At 39.4% G+C, this 20,869-nt stretch overlaps 1 protein-coding gene across 1 annotated transcript in view; it reads left to right on the top strand.

The window, feature by feature from the left end:
* Positions 1-20,869, top strand: part of RPGRIP1 (RPGR interacting protein 1) — a 70,373-nt gene that overhangs the window by 33,890 nt on the left and 15,614 nt on the right. The window contains 10 exon segments of the mRNA XM_036736611.1: positions 3,371-3,524; positions 7,311-7,384; positions 8,921-9,066; positions 11,059-11,229; positions 12,174-12,295; positions 13,148-13,289; positions 15,440-15,886; positions 16,047-16,198; positions 17,227-17,569; positions 18,745-20,285. Coding sequence (XP_036592506.1) covers positions 3,371-3,524; positions 7,311-7,384; positions 8,921-9,066; positions 11,059-11,229; positions 12,174-12,295; positions 13,148-13,289; positions 15,440-15,886; positions 16,047-16,198; positions 17,227-17,569; positions 18,745-20,285 — 3,292 coding nt within the window.

Raw genomic sequence — 20,869 nt, 5'->3', positions numbered from 1 at the left:
GAGAGCCAAGCTACCTAGCCAAGCCACTGTGCCACCTAGTTTCCCCCTCCAGGCAACTCTATAAGTTTCCGAGAAGGTGCCCACCTGCACTGGTAGAGGGCATCTGCTCTCCCAGGAGTTCCTTATTACCAGTGAAATCACAGTCCCAGTCAGACTCCAAGACCAGGCTTTCTATTAGGTTACGCTGCTAATTTTTCTCTTCTAGGCATATGATTCTTCCAGAGGATGCAAGGGTCTCTTCAATTTACAACTCTTAGATAGTAAGAGTAACTGCTGTCTCCAAAATACTTCATATGTTTCTGAATGCCAGAGCACCCAAAATTAGCCAATTAAATGAAAACAATTTTTCAGACAAGATTGTTTAAGACAGTTGGAGCTAAAGTAACTGCAAACCTCCTGAAAGAGGTCTGCTGTGGTGCTGTCACCATGGAAATTTGAAATATTTAGAACTAGAATGAGAAAAAAATCTAGGACACGCATTTGTTCAGAAGCACCAATGTGATTAAGCACCTTCAGCATATTACTCTTCTATGGTTTGAGCAGGGGTGCAGACTTTATAACACTTCCATCTCCACTGCCTCTAGCCCTATTCCCTTCCAGGGTGGGGAGGATCTTTACCATTCAAGCAAGGTAAAAGATGGCAGCATCATTTTAGGAGACAGAATGAAATAAAAGAAAGAAAGCTGGACTGGAGAATATTTGACCTTTGGACAATAAAGCCCCATGAGCCTGCTAAGGCCTCAGTTTCCTCATCTATAAAATAAAGATACTTAAATATATGATAGAATACATCATATTTGGATCCTGGCATGTAGATGTGTAGGCTCTCCAAGGTCCCTTCCTGTTCTAACATTTCATAATCTCAGGCCAATAATGTAGTTTCCTATTTAATTCTCACCCACAAACCTGGGGGTGGAGTGGGGGAAAGAGATCTTTTTCTCGACTTTCTCCTTCCATTTCTAGATGAACAGAGGAAAATGACAAGGGTGGAGTTGAATTGCCAGGAGCATTTAACTGCAAAGCTGTTTTCTAAGGTCCTTTTTAAAAAATAATCAATGAATGAATTTAGTTTTAGTTTTAGTTTACAACAGTCAGTTCCTCAAGTTCTTGAGTTTCAAATTTTCTCTCTCTCCTCCTCCCCACTTCCCACTCAAGACAGCATGCAATCCAATATAGGGTCTACACATACCTAAGGTCCTTTTAAGTATCCAACTAGCACCGGACCTTTAATGTCATTTATTGTCAGCAAGACACTTAAAAGGCCTGTAGGTAGCTGTTGTTTACTTAAATACCCATGGTAATTCAATTCTACCCTTCCAGTTTTTCTCCATGGCCTAGAAATCAATCAGTCAACAAGTAATCAAATAAGTTATTAAATACCCACATCAAGTTATTAAATACAGACTATGTGCCAGATACTGTACTTGCAATAACGAAAATGCAGAGGAAAAGAAAACCCTGGGCTAGGGGTTAAACCAGAATGTAACAGTACAGATTGCTGGGAGAAATACCCAATTGTTTTCTATAGTAATTTACACGAGGATTGCACTCTCCTAAGTGTGAAAAAGGGACAGGGAGTGGACATAGGATTTATTATTGTAAACTATATCTTAGCCACCTAGAAAACTTAAAGAATCCTTTTAAATTGCTGTCAAAATCATAACTACAGCGTAATTCAAACTAAGAGAATTTGCCTGTGACAGATATTACAAAGGTGAGAAGCAGCATGGTTTATAGTGAATAGGAAACTTTACTAGGAGCCATGAAGGAAACAAGCATTCATTAGGTACCTGCCATGCAAACAGGCTCCCTGCTAAGGCATTAAACAAATAACACCTCATTTGATCCTTACAACAACCCTGGGAGGTAGGTGCTATTCTCCCAATTTTACAATTAAGGAAACTGAGGCAGACAAAAGTTAAGTGACCCACCTAAGATCCCATAGCTAGTAGATGTCTGAGGCTGGATTTGAATTCGGGTCTTTCTGACTCTGGAGGAGCTGCTAGCTGCCTTGAGATAAAAGAAATGAGTTCAGGTTCAGCCTGACATTTGAGGTGAAACTCAAATAGAAATAGGTTGTTGCTGGGTGCATGTTGACTTAGAAAACCACAAATTAACAAAATCTACATTTAAGTCTTATTTATCTTGTTAAACATTTCCCAATTACATTTTAATCTAGTTGGACCGTCCTAAGGAGTTTTGCTAGAATCCTGCTGGAGTTTGACCTTCTCCGCTCTAGGCAACTTTTTTTTCTTTTGAGGAAGTTGGGGTTAAATGACAGTGACTTGCCCAGGGTCACACAGCTAGTAAGTATCTGAGGCCTAATTACAAATTTAGGACCTCCTGACTCGAGGGCCATTGCTCTATCCACTGTGCCACCTAGCTGACCCCTCTAGGCAACTCTTTATAAGTTTCTGAGAAGGTACCCACCTGCACTGGTAGAGGGTATTTGCTCATCCAGGAGTTCCCTATTACCAGTGAAATCACAATCCCAGGCTCTCCCAATTGCAAAGATATTTTGCTGTGCTCTACTCCTCTCCTCCACTCCAATTTTATGTTGAAACATGCTAGAAAGAAAAGAAATAGACCTGGAAGATAAGTGGACATGTATTTAACTGAGCTCTGCCACACCCACAGTGTCATGGCCATGGAAATATGGGGACTAGGTGAACTGGGCCAGCTACCCAGAATTTCCAAGTTTCTGATGCTCCACTGCCACTACAATAAGTTTGGACTAGTTCTTGGTCAGTGAAACAGACCCAGAGAACAAAGGTGTTCAGGGACCAGGTGTGTCCTCACCAGCCCTTTCAAGGTCTACTGGATCTACTCTCCCTCCTCTGCTCTCATCCTCCTATCCTCCTTACTCTTCTACTTCCCTAGACACTGTTAGCTCTGAATGGTGACTCTCCTGAAGCAGCCCCTTTGGCTTGTTCCCAGAAGTCCATTCAAAGGCCAGAGCAAGACCCTGGAATCTTGTAAACTTTGAGTAATCTGCCTGGCTCACAAATACCTGTGTCACTATTGTTTCCACAGAAACAGTTCTGTGGATGGGGTAAAGCCAGGTTACACAGAGATACACAAACAGGGTTGCTTTCAATGGAGCCATAAGGTATACAAAACAGATTTGTCCAGCTTGTCTCCAATTATCATGACAATAAGAAATCTTTAGGTATTTTAGGTGATCCCAGTGAGTGATGAAAGTCAGCTATACTAGTGTTAAAAACCATTACATTATTAATCACTCTAAGTCTCAGTTACTCCCCATTGTAAATTAAGGGGTTAACAGAGTTGCTATTATCTCTGGAACCAGCCTTTGTGAATGCTACTTCTACCTTTAGAATTCCTGTTTTGCCTTTTTTCTCATCACATGGCAACAGAATCAGGGAATGTTAAGTACATCCCATAATGCTCTGCTATCTCAAGTGGATGAGCTCAATACAGAACTGAAGGAAAAGAACAAGAAGGTGGTGACTCTGGAAAGTCAGTTGGCAGACATGTCCGTCCTACGGATTACAGTGAGAGAGGTAAGTAAACTGTAAGCAAGCTAGGCCAAATGCTGGGCAGATTGCCCCCAGTCAATTGTAGATGGGTTACACCAGAAGATCTAAATAAATAGTCTCTTGCAATTCTACGATGTTGTTATTTAGAAAGTAACATAATTTTGGTCCCCTTCTTCTAGCAAATGGTATTGTTTTTCAATCCATTTGGACTGGTGGCAAAAATCTCACCTGGAGAGTTTCTGGAGGAGGTTCATCAGACCAAGAAGGACTTATCTTTGTGAGGCCACTTGAAAGCATGTCACGTTCCAGGCCTTCTCAGTCTGCTTTTCATGGTATAGATAGAGGACCTTCATTAGCTTAAGCTAACTGCTCAGTTGTACCCATAATAGTTTTTTAAATTTATTTTTAATTTTTAGTTTACAACACTTCAGTTCCACAGGTTTTTGAGTTCCAGATTTTCTCTACCTCTCCTCCCTCCTCCCCCGCCCAAGATGGCATGTAATCAGACATAGGTTCTACATATACCTTCACATTAAACTTTTTTACATAATAGTCAAGTTGTAAAGAAGAATCATAACCAATGGAATTAATCATGAGAGAGGAGAAATGAAACCAAAAAAGAAGGAAAAAAAAAAAGAGCAAATAGTTTGCCTCAATCTGCATTCAGACTCTGTAATCCTTTCTCTGGATGTGCATAGCTTTTTCCATAATGAGTCTTTGGGAGCTGTCTTTGAGCCTTGCATTGATGAGAAGAGCCAAGTCTATCAAAGTTAGTTCTTACAGATATCATGTGTCTGTAATTGTGTATAATGTTCTCCTGGTTCTGCTCCCCTCATTCAGCATCAGTTCTCATAAGTCTTTCCAGGTTATAGTGAAGTCCATCTGCTCCTCATTTCTAATAGCACAATAGTATTCCATTACATTCATATACCACAATTTGTTTAGCCATTCCTCAATTGATGGACATCCCCTTAATTTCTTTGCCACCACAAAAAGAGCTGCTATAAATATTTTTTGAACATACTGGTCCATTTCCCACTTGTGTGATCTCTCCAGAAGTGGTATTGCTGGGTCAAAGGGTATGTACATTTTTATAGCCCTTTGGACATAGTTCCAAATTGCTCTTCAGAATGGCTGGATCAGTTCACAACTCTACCAACAATGTAGCAATGTTCCAATTTTCCCACATCCTCTCCATCATTTATGATTTTCCTATTTTGTTATGTTAGCCAATCTGACAGGAGAGATGTGGTACCTAAGAGTTGTTTTGATTTGCATGTCTCTAATCAATAGTGATTTAGAGCATTTTTTCATATGACTATAGATATCTTCAATTTCTTCTGAAAACTACCTTTTCATATCCTTTGACCATTTCTCAATTGCAGAACGACTTGTATTCCTATAAATTTGACTCAGTCCCTTGTATATTTTAAATATGAGACACTGGTTGTAAAGATTCCCAATTTTCTGCTTCCCTCCTAATCTTCGTTGCATTGGCTTCGTTTGTACAAAAACTTTTCACTTTAACATAATCAAAATTATCCATTTTGCATTTTGCAATGCTCTCTATCTCTTGTTTGGTCATGAACTCTTCCTTTCTCCATAGATCTGACAGGTCCTATAATAGTTTTAAGAACATTTTGAACTATTTCAAAATATTGTTGAAAACATTTCATTCCAAAAAATGTTTTGTGACATTGTACTTCAAAATGTTTATTGTTTTAAAAATGGTTTCTTATTACATTATCTATTATTCCCTCTTCGCCCAAACGTGGAACAAAGTCTTCTTTACCAATCAGTTGTTTCCTCTCCTTCAAACCTCTATCTACAAGTCATCTCATTAAACTCTCATTAACCAAATACATTTCCAATAACTTTGGATCCTCTCAGCACCTTAAAGAAAATCTAACAAGATGAAACTTAATAAGGATACATATACACACACATATGTGTATATACATCCTCCTTGTGCTTAGACTGAAAATATAAACTGCACAAGAAGAAGATAGGCTTGGTGGTAGTTCAAAGCTATTTGTTGAGTTGTGTCTGACTCTTTGTGACCCCAGTGGGGGTTTTCTTGGCAAAGATACTGGAGTGGGTTGCCATTTCCTACTCAAAATCATTTTACAGATGAAGAAACTGAGGCAAACAGGGTTAAGTGACTTGCCCAGGGTCACATAGATAGCAAGTGACTGAGGTGGGATTTAAGCCCCTGAAAATGAATATTCCTGATTCTATGCCCAGTACTCTATTATGTCGCTTAGCTGCTCAAAGCTATTTACAATAAAAATAATAGACACATAGTAATAGCTTGTCAGTAATTTGCTCTATGTCCTCTTCTAATATATCTTCAGTTGTCCATTTACTTAGGTACAGATTTATACTTTATGTGGTCATAATTAATGTGTAGCCTCTTTTCCTAGTTTGGGTTTTGTCACTTTGCCTTAGATTGTCTTTCCAAATTTCTTTATATTCCTAATATTTCTCATTAGTAGTATATACCCTTTTAATGGCAGGATAACACTGAGATATCTGTCTGTTTAGCCAGTCTCCAATTACTAGATATTTAGGCTGTTTACAATTTGGGGTATTATAAATAATGCAGTAATAGATATATGTATATACATCTTTTTTTTTCTTTTTAATTATATGCTTGGGGTAGATTCCTATATTGAGATTATTGGTATTTTTCAACTTTATAAGTCTTATGATAGTGCACTGTCAAATTGCTCTACAAAATGATAGCACTGCTTTGCAATAACAGCAATAAATTCTTAAGTCTGTTTCTTCATTATCCCATTAGCATTGAGGATAGTAATGTTTTTGCTCATTTTTGCCAATTTTGATAGATGTGGAAATGTACCTCCAAATTGTTTTAATCTACTTTTTAAAATTTTAAGTTAAGTTTAACTTCTCCTATTGTGTTTATTTAAATTTGTATTTCCTCTTTTGTAAATTGTTCAAATCTCTGGGTCATTTATCCAGTAGAGTTGTACCATTGGGTCATACCATTTTATATCATTCTTATCATGCACTCTTATATTTTTGCATCATTTCCTTATAAATTCTAGATTTCATGGCTTTACCTGATATATTGCCCATACTTTTTTTTCTAATTGTCATTTTTCTCTTTATCTTGGGTATAATACTTTTGTCATGCAGATTTTTAAAATTGTAAAATTAAATTTATCTACATGTCTTCCTGTGCTCTTTGGTGCTTTAAGTACATATATAGCTTGCACCCTATTAACCTATGCCGGTTTATGCAAGCATTTTTCCACTTTTCTTATTGTTTGTTCTCTTCCCATTTGTATTTGTCAGTCTTTAAGGGCAGAGACTTTTCTGTTCTTATTTCTTTGATGTTTTTCTACACAACATTGCACAGACCTCTGCACAGTAGCATTAAATAAGTAACGTTTAAAGACTGAACGCAGCATTCCCTCATCTTCATGACCAGGAAAGCATTGCAGTGTGGGTTTAGTTCTACATATCTGGGTTTTCTCACTGCAGGGGGTGAGGTGTGCAGCTGTAAATAGTAGCTGAGTCATTCTCTTTCTTAGCTACGCATGAAACTATTCTTTTAGGTTTCTCAATAATTTATTTCAGCAACACCTTCATCATCCCCTACTCTTACTTGGTCCAGAAGAACTCTGGCTTGGATTGATGCTTCCCTACCTTGGCTTCTACATTCAATATGATTATTGGAAATAGGCAAAGAAAATATTAACATGATAGTGGAGAGGGAAATCAAGCTCTTACAAACTCAGAGCATTAGTTTTTTAAACAGTCAAAAATGTCCTATTTTTTCAGTTTCAGGACAGAGTGGAGGATTTAAAAAGAGAAAGAAATCTGCTGAAGGGAAATCATGACAGACTCTTAAATAAGTGAGTACCAAGAAGGGGGATGGGAAAAAAGAAGGTTCTGTCCTGATTAAGAAGAACTGAGAAAGTGAGGCTCAGGGCAGCCTACCTGGTGATAAGTCTTGGTGAGCAGCTTGGGAGCTTCAATTCAAATAAACAAATGTAGTGAATTCTTTATTATCTGTGGCACATATTAAAACCAGGCCTAGCTTCCTTCTGTCATCTAGCAACTTCTTGGGCCATCCGTTGCAGTATGCTCAAGGAATGCAGCCTAGTTTTAATATGAGCCTAAATAAGATATAATTTGAAAAGAATTACTTAAAAAAAACTTTTTCATTTAAAAAACCCTCTCCCCTAAATGATTGTTACCCACTTTTTTGAATCATCTGTGATAGTGATGTCAAGTTCAATAGATATATGCCACTTAGCCATACACAAGGATCCCTGCAGGCTTCATGTTGACTTAGAAACCCATATATTATCTATTTTTATTGTATTTTTATTTTGTTAAGTATTTCCCAATCACGTTTTAATGTAATTTTGGCTGCCTTTGGGTGTGTTGTAAACCACTATGACTGACACCTCAGTTGCATGTTTTTATATAAACCAGCTTAAGAGCTGGCTGTATCTATATATCTATATACATCTCTATGTATGAGTGTATATATATGTTTGTGCTGTTGTTAAATGGTTTCAATCATGTCCAACTCTCCGTGACCTCATTTGGAGTTTTCTTGGCAAGGATAACAGAGTTGTTCGCCATTTCCTTCTCCAGCTCATTTTACAGATGAGAAACTGAGGCAAACAGGGTTAAGTTACTTACTCAGGGTCACACAGCTAGTGTCTGAAGCTGAATTTGAATCAGGTCCTCCTAACTCTAGGCCCTGTACTGTATCCCCTGTGCCATCTACCTGCCCATGTGTACATAGTATACACACACACACACACACACACACACACCTTCTTATGTTCTACCTTCCTTTGCCCCATGGGACTTGAACACATTATTTTGTGTAAATACAATAGATCTGGCAATGAAGTTATGTCCTATTAGAACATAAAGAAGATACAGTCACCACTAAAGTCCTATAATTTTAAAATCTAGTTAAAGAGGCAAATTATTTCTCAATTTGATCTCCTGGAGGGAGAGGAGGGGAAATATTTTCTCTTATAATCAATACAGCCTGTCTTTAAAAATGTCTTGGTTCATGGTTCCCAGGCTAATGAAAATCACATTATAATGGAGAAGAGCTTTGCAGGGGGCAGGGGGGGCGGCAGACAGTGGCTTTGGCAGGCCTAGGGGAGGTTATCCAAGCAGAAACCTGAGAGTCCAACAGATGAAGTGCGGATCACTTGTTTTCCACAGCCCCCAAAGGTTCCGAGGCAGTTGGGAAATGACAGTTGGGTATCCAGCGGGGGCAGGAAGAACATGAAGGGGAGCAGATGAGGTCCCTAGACATAAGAAATGCTGAAACTATGGAAAATGAAAGCCATGATGACAACTTCAGATTGTTCATCTGATATTTCCTCTCTCCCCCACACTTCTCTCAACATTCCCAGCATGTTAAACAGCAGCAATCAGCCTCACTGGAGCACTGACCTCATGAAGGAACGGCTCCAGCAGAAAGTTTCTCATCTACAAGAGCAGCTGGATTCTGAGGTAGCGGAGAAGAGAAAGATCTTGCTTCAGTTGGCTAAGGAACAGGGTAAGTGACAAGGTGTTTTGCTGCATAGAATTCTGGAAGACCTGGGTTCAAATCCCACCTCAAAGATACTTAGCTATCATTTATCAATAACTAAAATTAGGTGCTACCACTTTAGGATTCTTAACAGATCCCTGTGTAATTTTTTTTCACCTTTCTCCTATTTCCTTGATATTTCACCCATTTTCCTCTCCTTTTCTAGGTGGAGACACGAGGAAGGCCCCGGTGCACATATGAATTTAGCAGTGGGAAGCTAAGCAAGTTATTCCCCTTCTTTCTTTCAGTTTTACTTTCATCCTCCTGTAAAATGAAAATAACATCGGGCTGTTGTGAGATCCAATGAGATACCGTATGAGAAAGTACTTACTTGGCAAACAGCTCTAGTCAGTTTGCCAAGAAAACACCAAATGGGGTCATAAAGAGTCAGATGTGACTGAAAAACAACTCAACAACAACAGAAAGTGCTTTGCAAACCTTAAAGATACACACACACACACACACACACACACACACACACACGCAGATTATTATGAGTAGGATGTTATGGAGTTAAAACAAACTACTGTTGCTCGTTGATGGTAGTATCTTCCAGATTTGGTTTTTGGTTTGTTTTTGTTTTTTTTTCCAGAAAAAAGATGTTTTATATTCTCTTTAATCTCCCTTATAAAAACTCAAGCCAACATGAGAGGTTGCTGTATTTTTTATGTCTATACATTAAGTGCAAGACAAAATGGTACAGGATGAAGCTAATTAGTAACACTGTTATAAAGCTCCATCTAAACGGACCGCCTGTTCAGGATTAGCAGAGGCACTAGACCATTGTCATCCCCTACTTTATTTCTGCATTTCTTCTCTTAGAGCACTCCATTAGCAACTTTTTAAGCGTGTCTTTTTGTGTATAATCCCATGCAATCTAATCTAACACCCTCATTTTTGCAGATAAGGAAAATGAGGCTTTAGGGAAGCATTGATCTGTATTTTGGTTATTTGTATATATGCTTATGCTCTTAGTAGTCTGCAGTCTCCATGAGTGTAGAGATCATGTCTCACCAAAGCTTTGTATCTCTACCAGCTAACTCCTAATACAGTGCTGTGTACATACTAGGTGCTTAATAAATGTTTGCTGAATTGAATTTGTAGTTGATCATGGATAGCTAGGATAAAGACACCAGAAATCAGGTCCTATTTACAATCAAAGAAGAGTGACACAGACAAATGTTTGCACTTTCCCACCCTTGTAATATTTTCATCTTCAGTAGAATTAAAGTTTTTTATTGAGTTGCAGTCTCCCATACTTTGTTTCCTTGGAGCATTGTAAATTAACATTCTTCCCCTTTGCCTCATTTATTATGCAGTCTAGGAGTATTCAAAAGTCTCTTATAACCAAAGCTGCCTTTTTAGTTACGAATGAGACCCCTGAAGTCTGGGGTTTAGATGGTTAACAAATCCTTACTTGCTAAAAGATTTTTTTTCTGACAGACCTCATATAACTCTTAGTTATGGGATACTGGTGGTAGAAGCAAGTGAGTTTAACTCCAGTGGCTCAAACTTCCAAAAAATGTCACAGAACACTGCCTCAGATTCCCCCTCGGGAGCTTGTAATCCATGGCTTAGCCATATCAGATTCATATGTGCATCAGGGCCTTTCTCGTGTCTCCACCCAAGAAAGGAGAAGAAGACGAGTGAGACATCAAGGAAATAAGAGAAGGGTAAAAAAAAAAAAAAACAGAGATCTGTTAAGAATCCTAAAGCGCCTAATTTTAGTTACTGATGAATAAATAGAGAAGATAAAAGAAAGAGAATTGGGAGAGCAAGGGGCATAAGGAAGGTAAATCTAATTGCTTTGTGTTCTTCCGACCAAATTTACCAAGGTAACTTTAGTCAGCAAGGGATATTTTTCTTTTTACTAGCTCAAAAATCTTTGTCAAGAAAATCTTTTAAATGCCTTTACAGACTCTTAAGTGCCTTTACAGATTCACTGGTTTCTTCCTCCAGCTGAAAATGCGGACCTGAAGCAGGAAGTCACCCAGATGCTAATGAAACATAAAAAGGAAGTAGAACTTCTCAAACAGAAAACTACCACCACGACCACTACTAGCAGCCAATCAGATCCAGACTTTTTGCAACCTTCACACCAAGATTACACTAAAGAAACACAGGTACAAGGTGTTGGTTTGGGTTTTTTATTTTTTTTTTTTTGTTTTTGAAACACAGGTAATTATTTCTTAGGAGTGTTCTGAACTCTGGGCAAGTCACTTAACCCCGATTGCCTCCAGAAAAAAAAAAAGAATCCTATGTATTTTATGAATTTAAACACAATATTGTGGTAAGAGGTCCATCAACCTCACTAGAAAGCCATAGAGATACATGACACAGAAAGGGTTAAAAGCCCCTGCCTTAGAGTCTAAACCATGATGGTAAAAATATAGAAAAGATGAAGAATCATTTTTTTTCAGAATGATCTGGAAATTGTAAAGACAACAGGAGAGGGCTTTGGTCTTTAATTCTGGGTCAGTAACCTTTAAAAAAAAAAACAACAAATAGTAAGAGAACAAGTGAACAACCAAATAGTTAATCTGTATCCGAAGTCAAACACAGAATACAAAGAAAGGTGAAGATGGAAAACACATCACAATGCACAAATTCTTGGAAAGCCAGATTTTATTAGCTCTAAACTATCTTTTTTTCACCTTAACCCTATCCTGTCCCTCACAACTTTAGCGTACCTGTTACTATTTGAAATACAAGGAAACACAGAAAAGAGTCGCATCATAGGGTTATAGGGTCATAGATTTAGAACTGGAAAGGATCTTAAAGGTGATCTATTCCAGGCCCCTTCATTTTTTTAGATAAGGAATGCAAAGACTAGAGAGGTTGCTCAACATCAGGGCAGAGCTAGGATTGGAGCCCAGAGCGCTTAATTGTCATTTGCGCTGCCCCTTAGGAAGAATATTTTGAGGCAAAATCTGCTGATGGCATTCTAGCAGTAACCACTTCTTTATTATAGAGGACATTCATTATTGCATTTATCATACTTAAAATGTTTTTTTAACCAATTCTTTTCTCTTTGAAGACCCAGGAACTGAACTCCCTACTAGAAAACCAAGAAGAGGAAAAGAACCTATCTCAGGCTTACAATCAGATGAAAGTGGCACATGCAGAAACTGCCCTAGAGTTAGAGAAGACGAGGGACATGCTACTTATGCAGCATCAGATCAACCAACGTTATCAGGTGCAAAGAAAGAAGGGAGCAGGAAGTGGATGTGGTGCTTGGTGAAGTATCACCATTTAAGAGAAGAGAAGCAAAGTTAATTAGGGACTGAAGCATCCTGCTGTGTTGTCATGTCCAGCCACTGTGCCACTGTCTGCAAAACTGATACCTGTTCCCATTGCACAGGATCAACAACAACAGTGTTTTCCTAAAACTCTGGCTGCAGGAGTAGGTCAGGGAATAGCTACTGCATACAGGGAATGTGGTGCTCTAGCGCTACTATTATTATTAGAAGCCATTTCTGCTGCTCCCAGGAACCTAACACTCCATGACACTACTCTATCAGTGTTTCCAGGGGTGATGCCATCCTTGAAAAGTTCCCTGAAAAATAAATTCACATGAGAAGCCACTCCTTTCTTGAAAAAGATATTGGCAGAATATCTATCCCCTAACCCAGTTTTTCCTGAACTCCTTAAAGCAGAGTTCTTAATTTGCAGTCCATGAACTTTTTAAATATTTCAATAACTATATTTTAGTATATTTTGTTTCCTTTGAAATCCTATGTATTTGAGGCAGCTAGGTGGTGCAGTAGATAGAACACCAGACCTGGAGTCAGGAAGACCTGAGTTCGATTCGGCCTCAGACACTGAACTAGCTGTGTGACCCTGGACAAGTCACTTAACCCCGATGGCCTCCAGAAAAAAGAATCCTATATATTTTATGCATTTAAACACATTATTCTGGTAAGGGGTTCATCAACCTCACTAGAAAGCCATAAAGATACATGACACAGAAAGGGTTAAGAACCCCTGCCTTAGAGTCTAAACCATAGTAATAAAAATATAGAAAAGATGAAAAATCATTTTGTTTCAGGATGAACTGGAAATTGTGAAGACAAAAGCTGATAATAGTGAGAGAGAGCACAAGGAGGAGTGGGAGAAGTTGAATCAACTCCTGGACCTCAAGAATAATCGAATTCAACAGCTGGAAGGTAGTTTTGGAAACCACAGACTTAGTTAAAGCTTCCTCCTCTTTATCCTGGTCATTACTAAAGGAACTTCTTTCTGTGGGTTCCTTACTAACCTCTGTGATTTTCCTAAAAAGTCTCTTCTCTTGGTTTTTAGATTATGCTCTGGATTCAAATTGTGCCTCTGAAGTTTACTACTTTTGAGATCTCTGGGCAAATAACTTAACCTCCCCATGTACCTTTGTTTCTTTATCTATAAAGTGAGAGGTTTGGGTCAAGAGCCCTTTATCCTATCATCTTATTCACACTATTAGCTCTGTAGAACAAGAGCTTGTTTCTCTCATTTATCTTGTCGTTATGTTTTGCTGTGTGCTATGGGAAGTGACTTACCCTCTCTGGGGCTCAATTTCTCAACTGTGAAATATAGACAGAGGGAAATGGCTTCTGGTATTAAGAAGATCAGAGTCACTTTGCTTTCTTCTTGCTCTGTCTTCCAGTCTTTGTGGTTTCTCCCTTAGAATTTGCACTACTTTACATCAAACTATATGCTGAACCTTCTGATTGGTGTCTGGTGGAAGATAATGGTCCGGATTAGGTAAAAGGGCTGTGTGTGGCTGCCCATCTCCTATCAGCATTGCTTGCCTCTTTGTAGTTTTCCCTTTCTGATTCATCTAAAGTGAAATTGTGCCTAATACCTCACTCAACAGAATGAAAACAAATCATGTGGCTCTCATTGGTCCACTGTGAAAATGGAGACATCAGGCCCCACAGGGCATCTTGTAACAGACCCTCTGTGCTCTGTTACATATGCTTGTAACAGGCACATGGCAGTAGTCATATATGTCATATAGTCACATGTGATTATGATATATAGTGATAATCATTTAATATCAATTTAATAACTTCAATAAGGGCCTGAACTAATCAACCAGAAGAAAAGCCTGGACCTAACAGCTTCTTTGGTCTCAGAGTAAACTCAGAGAATATCTCCTCTTATGTCAACAAGCCCAGATGGGGCTGACTTAAGAGCATTCTTTCCTCTGTTCATGGCCATTAAAGATGAGACCCTTAACCTAAGATGCTATCTTGAATAATCAGACTTTTTCTTAATATTTTACAGACATATACTATGTTATGGTATGTTAATGGCAAAGAAAATATAGATGTCCTGGATTGTAATTTCAATTGACACTTTGTCAGCTCTTTTATCTTATTGTATTTACAATCCTATCCAATTAAGAAATTCCTTTGTTATACTGTGATTAAATATATGTGGAGATCATAAATTTGAGTGACACAGACATGCTGAGTTGGGACTGTTCTAAAAATGTATTTAAGCTTTATCATTCTTTTGTTCAGATAGAACTTATGCTCTGGCTCCTTCTATGTACAAGTAAGCTAGCTTTGCTAGCTTTAAGGGAATAAATGATATGAATTTACATATCGCCTAGCTTGTTTGCCTCTTTTAACCAAACTTGCAGGTCAACAATAGTCACCATAGAGGAACTCTTTAGGAATATGACATACTTTGTTCTTTCTTCATTCAACATTCCAAGACTATTCTACTTGTTGCAAATAGTCACACTGAATTTCTTATAATATGATCCTCCAACAAGCCATGACTGTCATGGTCTCACTAGGTGGCACAGTGGATAGAGTACTAAGCTAGAGTGAATCAGGAAGATGAGTTCAAATCCAGCCTCAGACACATATTAGCTGTATCATCCTGGGTAAGTCACTTAACCTCTGTTTGCCTCAGTTTCCTCAACTGTAAAATGAGGAATAATAACACCCAGCTAGAAGGGTTGTTGTGAAGTTCAAATGAGATAATGTTTGTAGAATGCTCAGCACAGGGCTGGCATTAATAGGTGCTTATTCCGCCCCCTCCCCATTTATCCCAAACAGTCTCATTTGGTTGATGAAATAATACAAAAAATGTTTTTCTGACCTTGATGTATATATTACATACAACGTTTACTTTTCAGTCATCGGTTTGGTCAATTCTCTCACAGGAAGGCATCGGTTTTATTTACGTGTCAGTAAAAGATTTCATATTAGAAGCTAAGACTCTCAGACACAATGCTTTGCCCCTAGAATCACACTGTTGCTCTAATGGCCACTTTCAGCCCTTTTCTGTTTCTACCGATTAGTTTACTACTCAGCTCTTGAATGAAGAGATAGTTTTCTTTCCCCTTTAGCACAGCTCAAAGATGTGGCTTATGGTACCCCGAGGTTTCCATTACGTCTGGAAATGCCAGTCCATGAGGGGAATATGGTGGACTGTCTTCAGCTGCACCAGGGAGAAAACCTTTTTGAACTGCATATTCACCAGGCCTACCTGTCACCTGCAGCCCTGTCCCAAGCTGGAGACTCGCAGCTTGCCTCCTTCTGTACCTATTCCTTCTATGATTTTGAAATTCACTGCACCCCACTGGCTATGGGGCCTCAACCTCTCTATGATTTCACCTCCCAGTATGTGGTGAGAACAGATTACCTTTTCCTAAACTATTTACAAGGGGCTTCATCCCGAATTAACCTCCACCAGACTGCAGCTCTTGACCACAATACCCTTGCAGTTGGCTGGCTTCGTTTTGACAGAGTGCTAGAGACAGTGGAGAAGGTCCATGGCACTGCCATGCTTACTGGTAAGTGCCTCCCCCGGCTTTCCCACTGCTTCTAGTTTTAGTATAGCTTTTCCCAAACTCCCTGGCTACTCTTAAACTGTTTTTACAATCTCTTCCTTTGTTTCTCAACCATGTTATTACATCTGTCTCTTCCACGCATGTCCAACTTTCTGGTCTCCAGGAAATAATGGAAAAGACTTTGGGACACTGGATTACTGGATGAGGCTGAAATTCCCCATAGCACACTGCCTACAGGCATACAACAAGCAATTGAAAGCTCAAGCATACCTGTCTGCTAATGTGCTTGGGGCCAGGAAGGCTCAGCCAGAGGAGGTGAGGAGAATGTACCAACATATTTCAAAGGAGCTACTGCCCAACAGCTTATCAGAAGAGCACTAGCAAGTTAATAGTCCCTTTCTGATTCATCTAAAGTGAAATTGTGCCTAGTACCTCACTCAACAGAATGAAAACAAATCATGTGGCTCTCATTGGTCCACTGTGAAAATGGAGACATCAGGCCCCACAGGGCACCTTGTAACAGACCCTCTGTGCTCTGTTACATATGCTTGTAACAGGCACATGGCAGTAGTCATATATGTCACCCTGCCACCACACTAGTTCAGGAATTCATCACCTGCAGCATACACTATTTGCAGCAGCCTCCTAATTGGTCACCTTCCTCCAGTACATATTTTCTCTATATGGTAACTACCAGCGTCATTCCTGGAACACAGCAGTTTTTCCAAGTTGCCAGTGTGGTGTTCCTAAAACACAAATCCAAGCATGACACTCCCCTTTCTCCAGAAGCTCCCTCTTACACCTAGGATAAAAGACAAATCCTTTTGCTGGTTCGGTGTAATTACTCTCCTTTACATATTTTACACCCCAGTTCAGCTGGCCTCCTTGCTGTTCTCTGAAAAGGAAGTCCTCTGTCTCCTTCCTCTGTAAATTCTTTTGAATGGCTGTCTCACAGGTATCACTCCTCACCTCTGCCTCATAGGATCCCTGGTCTCCTTCAAAGCTCAATTCAAAAGCCATGTCCTACAGAAGCCTGATCTTATCTCATAGTTGTCTTTCTCTCAGAAATTATTTTGTATACATTTTGCATTTGAATTTCTATATTACACATTTCACCTCTCCCCCCAATAGATAGTGAGCTCCTCAAGGATAAAGCTGCTTTTCTGTGCCAGTTTTAATGAATAAAGACATAAATAGGCAGTGGTCATTAGGTTTGTTGTCATCACTGTTAGCAGGAAAAAGTTCAGGAAGTCACATTCTTTGTTGGGCAGTACTCTGATCTTCTAGACGCAATTCCAGAAGCCCTCTAGGTTTTCCACAGCCAATGACCTACCTCTTTCCAGTCCAGATCAGAGACTTTCAAGCATAGGAATCAGTTGTGGGTGGAAATCGTCAGGTGCTGCAACCTCCGGAGCCGACATCTGGGTACACAGCCCAGCCCGTATGTCATCTACCAATTCTTCACCTTTTCTGACCATGACACACCCATCATTCCTGCCAGCAACCATCCCCACTTTGGTGATCAGGCCAGATTCCCAGTGCACATGACCTTGGAACTGGATTGATATCTCAGGCAGACGGTCCTGCCTATATATGTGTTTGATGACAACGAGTCCGAACTAGGCTGGTTCCTTGGCAAAGTTCAGATACCTCTGCTGCCTCTTGCACAAGATAAAGCCATTCAAGGTGAGGGTTCAATGTTATTGGACCATTCTCCTTACTCCTGTCTGTGAGTTCCTCTAAAAATCCCCAAGCTATCTATTTTGAAATGCATGTTTGAAACAATGCAGGCTAAAAAATAGCTGCAAAATAGAAAATGAGATCTCATGAAGAGCAATGTAACGCAAGAACTGAGCATTCTATGGATCCCTAATAGGAGAACCTAGGACTTTTATGTTTCTTGCCAGAAACATAAATTAAACAAAATCCCCGCAACTTGGCAGAGCCACCAATTTGAGTGCCACACTCTTATCTTTGACACAAAATGACCAAAGTTTTGTAATAGCCCATCCTAAGATCGTTCCTAGTTTAGCCTTTCTACTTTTCAGTTTGAGGCCTAATGTTTCTTATTACATGATAATGAGCTGTGGCATTATATCATCCCCTCATTTTTGCTTTTCATTTTTAAAAACTCCAGATAATAGCCATGATTATGCTTATACATATCTTTTCCCCTAAATTCAATTTCTTAGCTATCTCTTTTCCTAAATAGTGGAACTGATCTCACTTCTTTCTACCCTCATCTCCCTACCCCTTAACCCTAACTCCCTCTCCCTCATGAACTAGAAGGAGCAATCTTCCTGAGTGTAGCTCTGGGAAGATGGGTATGGAAAAGTGGGTGGGGGGGAGCAGGAGGTAGGTGGAGTTGGGGGTGGTAGGATCAGGAAGCATATGCCAGCACCAACTTGGCTTACCTGGATTTGGAGACATTCATATTCTAGCTCTGTTACTTTACCTGGGTGACCTTGAGAAGATCACTTTACCTTTAAGTCTCTTATTTCTCACCTGAAAATGGGGTTAGGGAATAGCTCTAATGTCCCTTCCAGCTTTAAGTCTGTAACACTAGGATACTTCTGTGTAGTCTGGTTAATTATCAACACTACTAGTTACCTGAACCAAAGGTGTCCCTCAGTGGGGGCTCCTAGAAGGCAAGCCATATTCCCCTAGCATGCTGACATAGTTTTACTCCCCTATAAATTCAGTAATGTGTGATGTAATTCCTGAATAACATTAGCCATCATTATTATGTGATGGAACTTCATTTTATTACCAATAAAACCTAGATTAATTCACACCTGAAGGAAAGGCCATAATGTTGAATCATTCAGACTTTGATATCTATCCATACCTATGTGTTTCAGGTAACTTCAACCTCAACAATCCTGTGGGGAGACCCAATGGGTCCATTGAACTGAAATTGGAGTGGGAGTCTCATTACCTATCTCCAGAGAGTTTACTGAAGCCAGCGGCCCAGTCTGTTGAAAATGACAACATGGCACCCCTGTCTGTGGAAAATTACAATGAAGTGCCCTTATCTGTAGAAAAACACAATGAGGCAAACCTGCAAGTAGAAGATTACAATGAGGCACTCCCCTCTGCAGAGAACAAAGAGACAGGCTTGCATATAGAACATTACAATGAAGCACCGCTGTCTGTGGAAAATGACAATGAGGTGCCCCTGTCTGTAGAAAATTCTGAGGCACTCCTGTTTGAAGAAAATTCTGAGGCACCCCTATCTGCAAAAAAGTACAATGAGGCAAACCTGTCTGTAGAAGATTACAATGAGGTGGACTTGTCTATGGAAAGTTATAATGAGGCGAACCTGCATATAGAAGATTACGAGGAAAGCCTGCCTATAGAAAATTACAAGGTAAACTCATCCAAAGAAAATGATGAAGCAAATCAGTCTAAACAAAACTGCAGCAAGGCCAAGCTGTCTATAGAAAACCTTGATGAGGCCAAGCTTTCTATAGAAAACCTTGATGAGGCCAAGCTGCCTATAGAAAACCTTGACGAGGACATGCTGCCTATAGAAAACCTTGATGAGGCCAAGCTGCCTATAGAAAACCTTGACGAGGACATGCTGCCTATAGAAAACCTTGATGAGGCCAAGCTGCCTATAGAAAACCTTGACGAGGACATGCTGCCTATAGAAAACCTTGATGAGGCCAAGCTGCCTATAGAAAACCTTGACGAGGACATGCTGCCTATAGAAAACCTTGATGAGGCCAAGCTGCCTATAGAAAACCTTGATGAGGACATGCTGCCTATAGAAAACCTTGATGAGGCCAAGCTGCCTATAGAAAACCTTGATGAGGCCAAGCTGCCTATAGAAAAACTTGATGAGGCCAAGCTGCCTATAGAAAACCTTGATGAGGCCAAGCTGCCTATAGAAAACCTTGATGAGGCCAAGCTGCCTATAGAAAACCTTGATGAGGCCAAACTGCCTATAGAGAACTGCGAGGAGGCAAAACAGTCTATAGAAAACCTTGACAAGGACAAGCTGTCCATAGAAAACTGTGATGAGGACAAGCTGTCTATAGAAAACTATGACGAGCACAAGCCGTCTATAGAAAACTGCAATGAGGACAAGCTATCTAAAGAAACCTGCGATGAGATCAAGCTGTCTATAGAAAACTGCGATGAGGACAAGCTATCTAAAGAAACCTGCGATGAGATCAAGCTGTCTATAGAAAACTGCGATGAGGACAAGCTGTCTATAGAAAACTGCAATGAGGACAAGCTATCTAAAGAAAATTGCGACGAGGCAGAACAGTCTATAGAAAATGACAATGAGATGCCCCTGTTGGTAGATTATAATAAAGCACCTGAACCTATGGAAAATTATAATGAGAAACCTATAGAGATTCCAACTGAAGAAGAAAACATTTTATTTCACCAGGTAGGGAGCCCTTTGCCTGTTCTAAGAAGGAATGATGGAGAAAGTATTATGAGGACTGGGGTGAAAGGATAGTGTTTTGTATATAGTAAGTGCTCAATACATGCTTGTTGAATTGTTACTGAAAATACTGTATCAGTCCCACTCAATTCACTAAACATTTGTAAAAACAAAACAAAACCTACTATGTGCCAGGTACTGTGCTAGGTATTGAGCACCAAAGATTGACAGATATCTTATGCATCTTGTAGTTATTTGGAATGGTACTTCCTATTCTTTATTCCTGTATTTTGTTGTTATTACATAGAAATACTGTTGATTATATGGGTTCATTTTGTGTTATTTTATTGAAGCTATTGTCTAAATTAGTTTCTTTGCTGATTCCCTGGGGTTTTCTAAGTAAACCATCATGTAATTAGCAAATAGAGATTGCTTAATCTTTTCTTTGCCTATGTTTTTATTTTTAATTTCTTTTTCTTATTGCCTTCATTAGCATTTCTAGAACTAGTCAAATGACAGCAACAAAAGGGGACCATCTTTGTTTTACTCTTACATTTATTGGGAAACAGATACAAGGACAAAACCTG

Source organism: Trichosurus vulpecula, chromosome 8, assembly GCF_011100635.1.
Source record: "Trichosurus vulpecula isolate mTriVul1 chromosome 8, mTriVul1.pri, whole genome shotgun sequence".
NCBI classification, from domain to species: domain Eukaryota; kingdom Metazoa; phylum Chordata; class Mammalia; order Diprotodontia; family Phalangeridae; genus Trichosurus; species Trichosurus vulpecula.
Note: the sequence above shows the minus strand (reverse complement) of the source record. Positions and strands in the feature narration are given on the sequence as shown.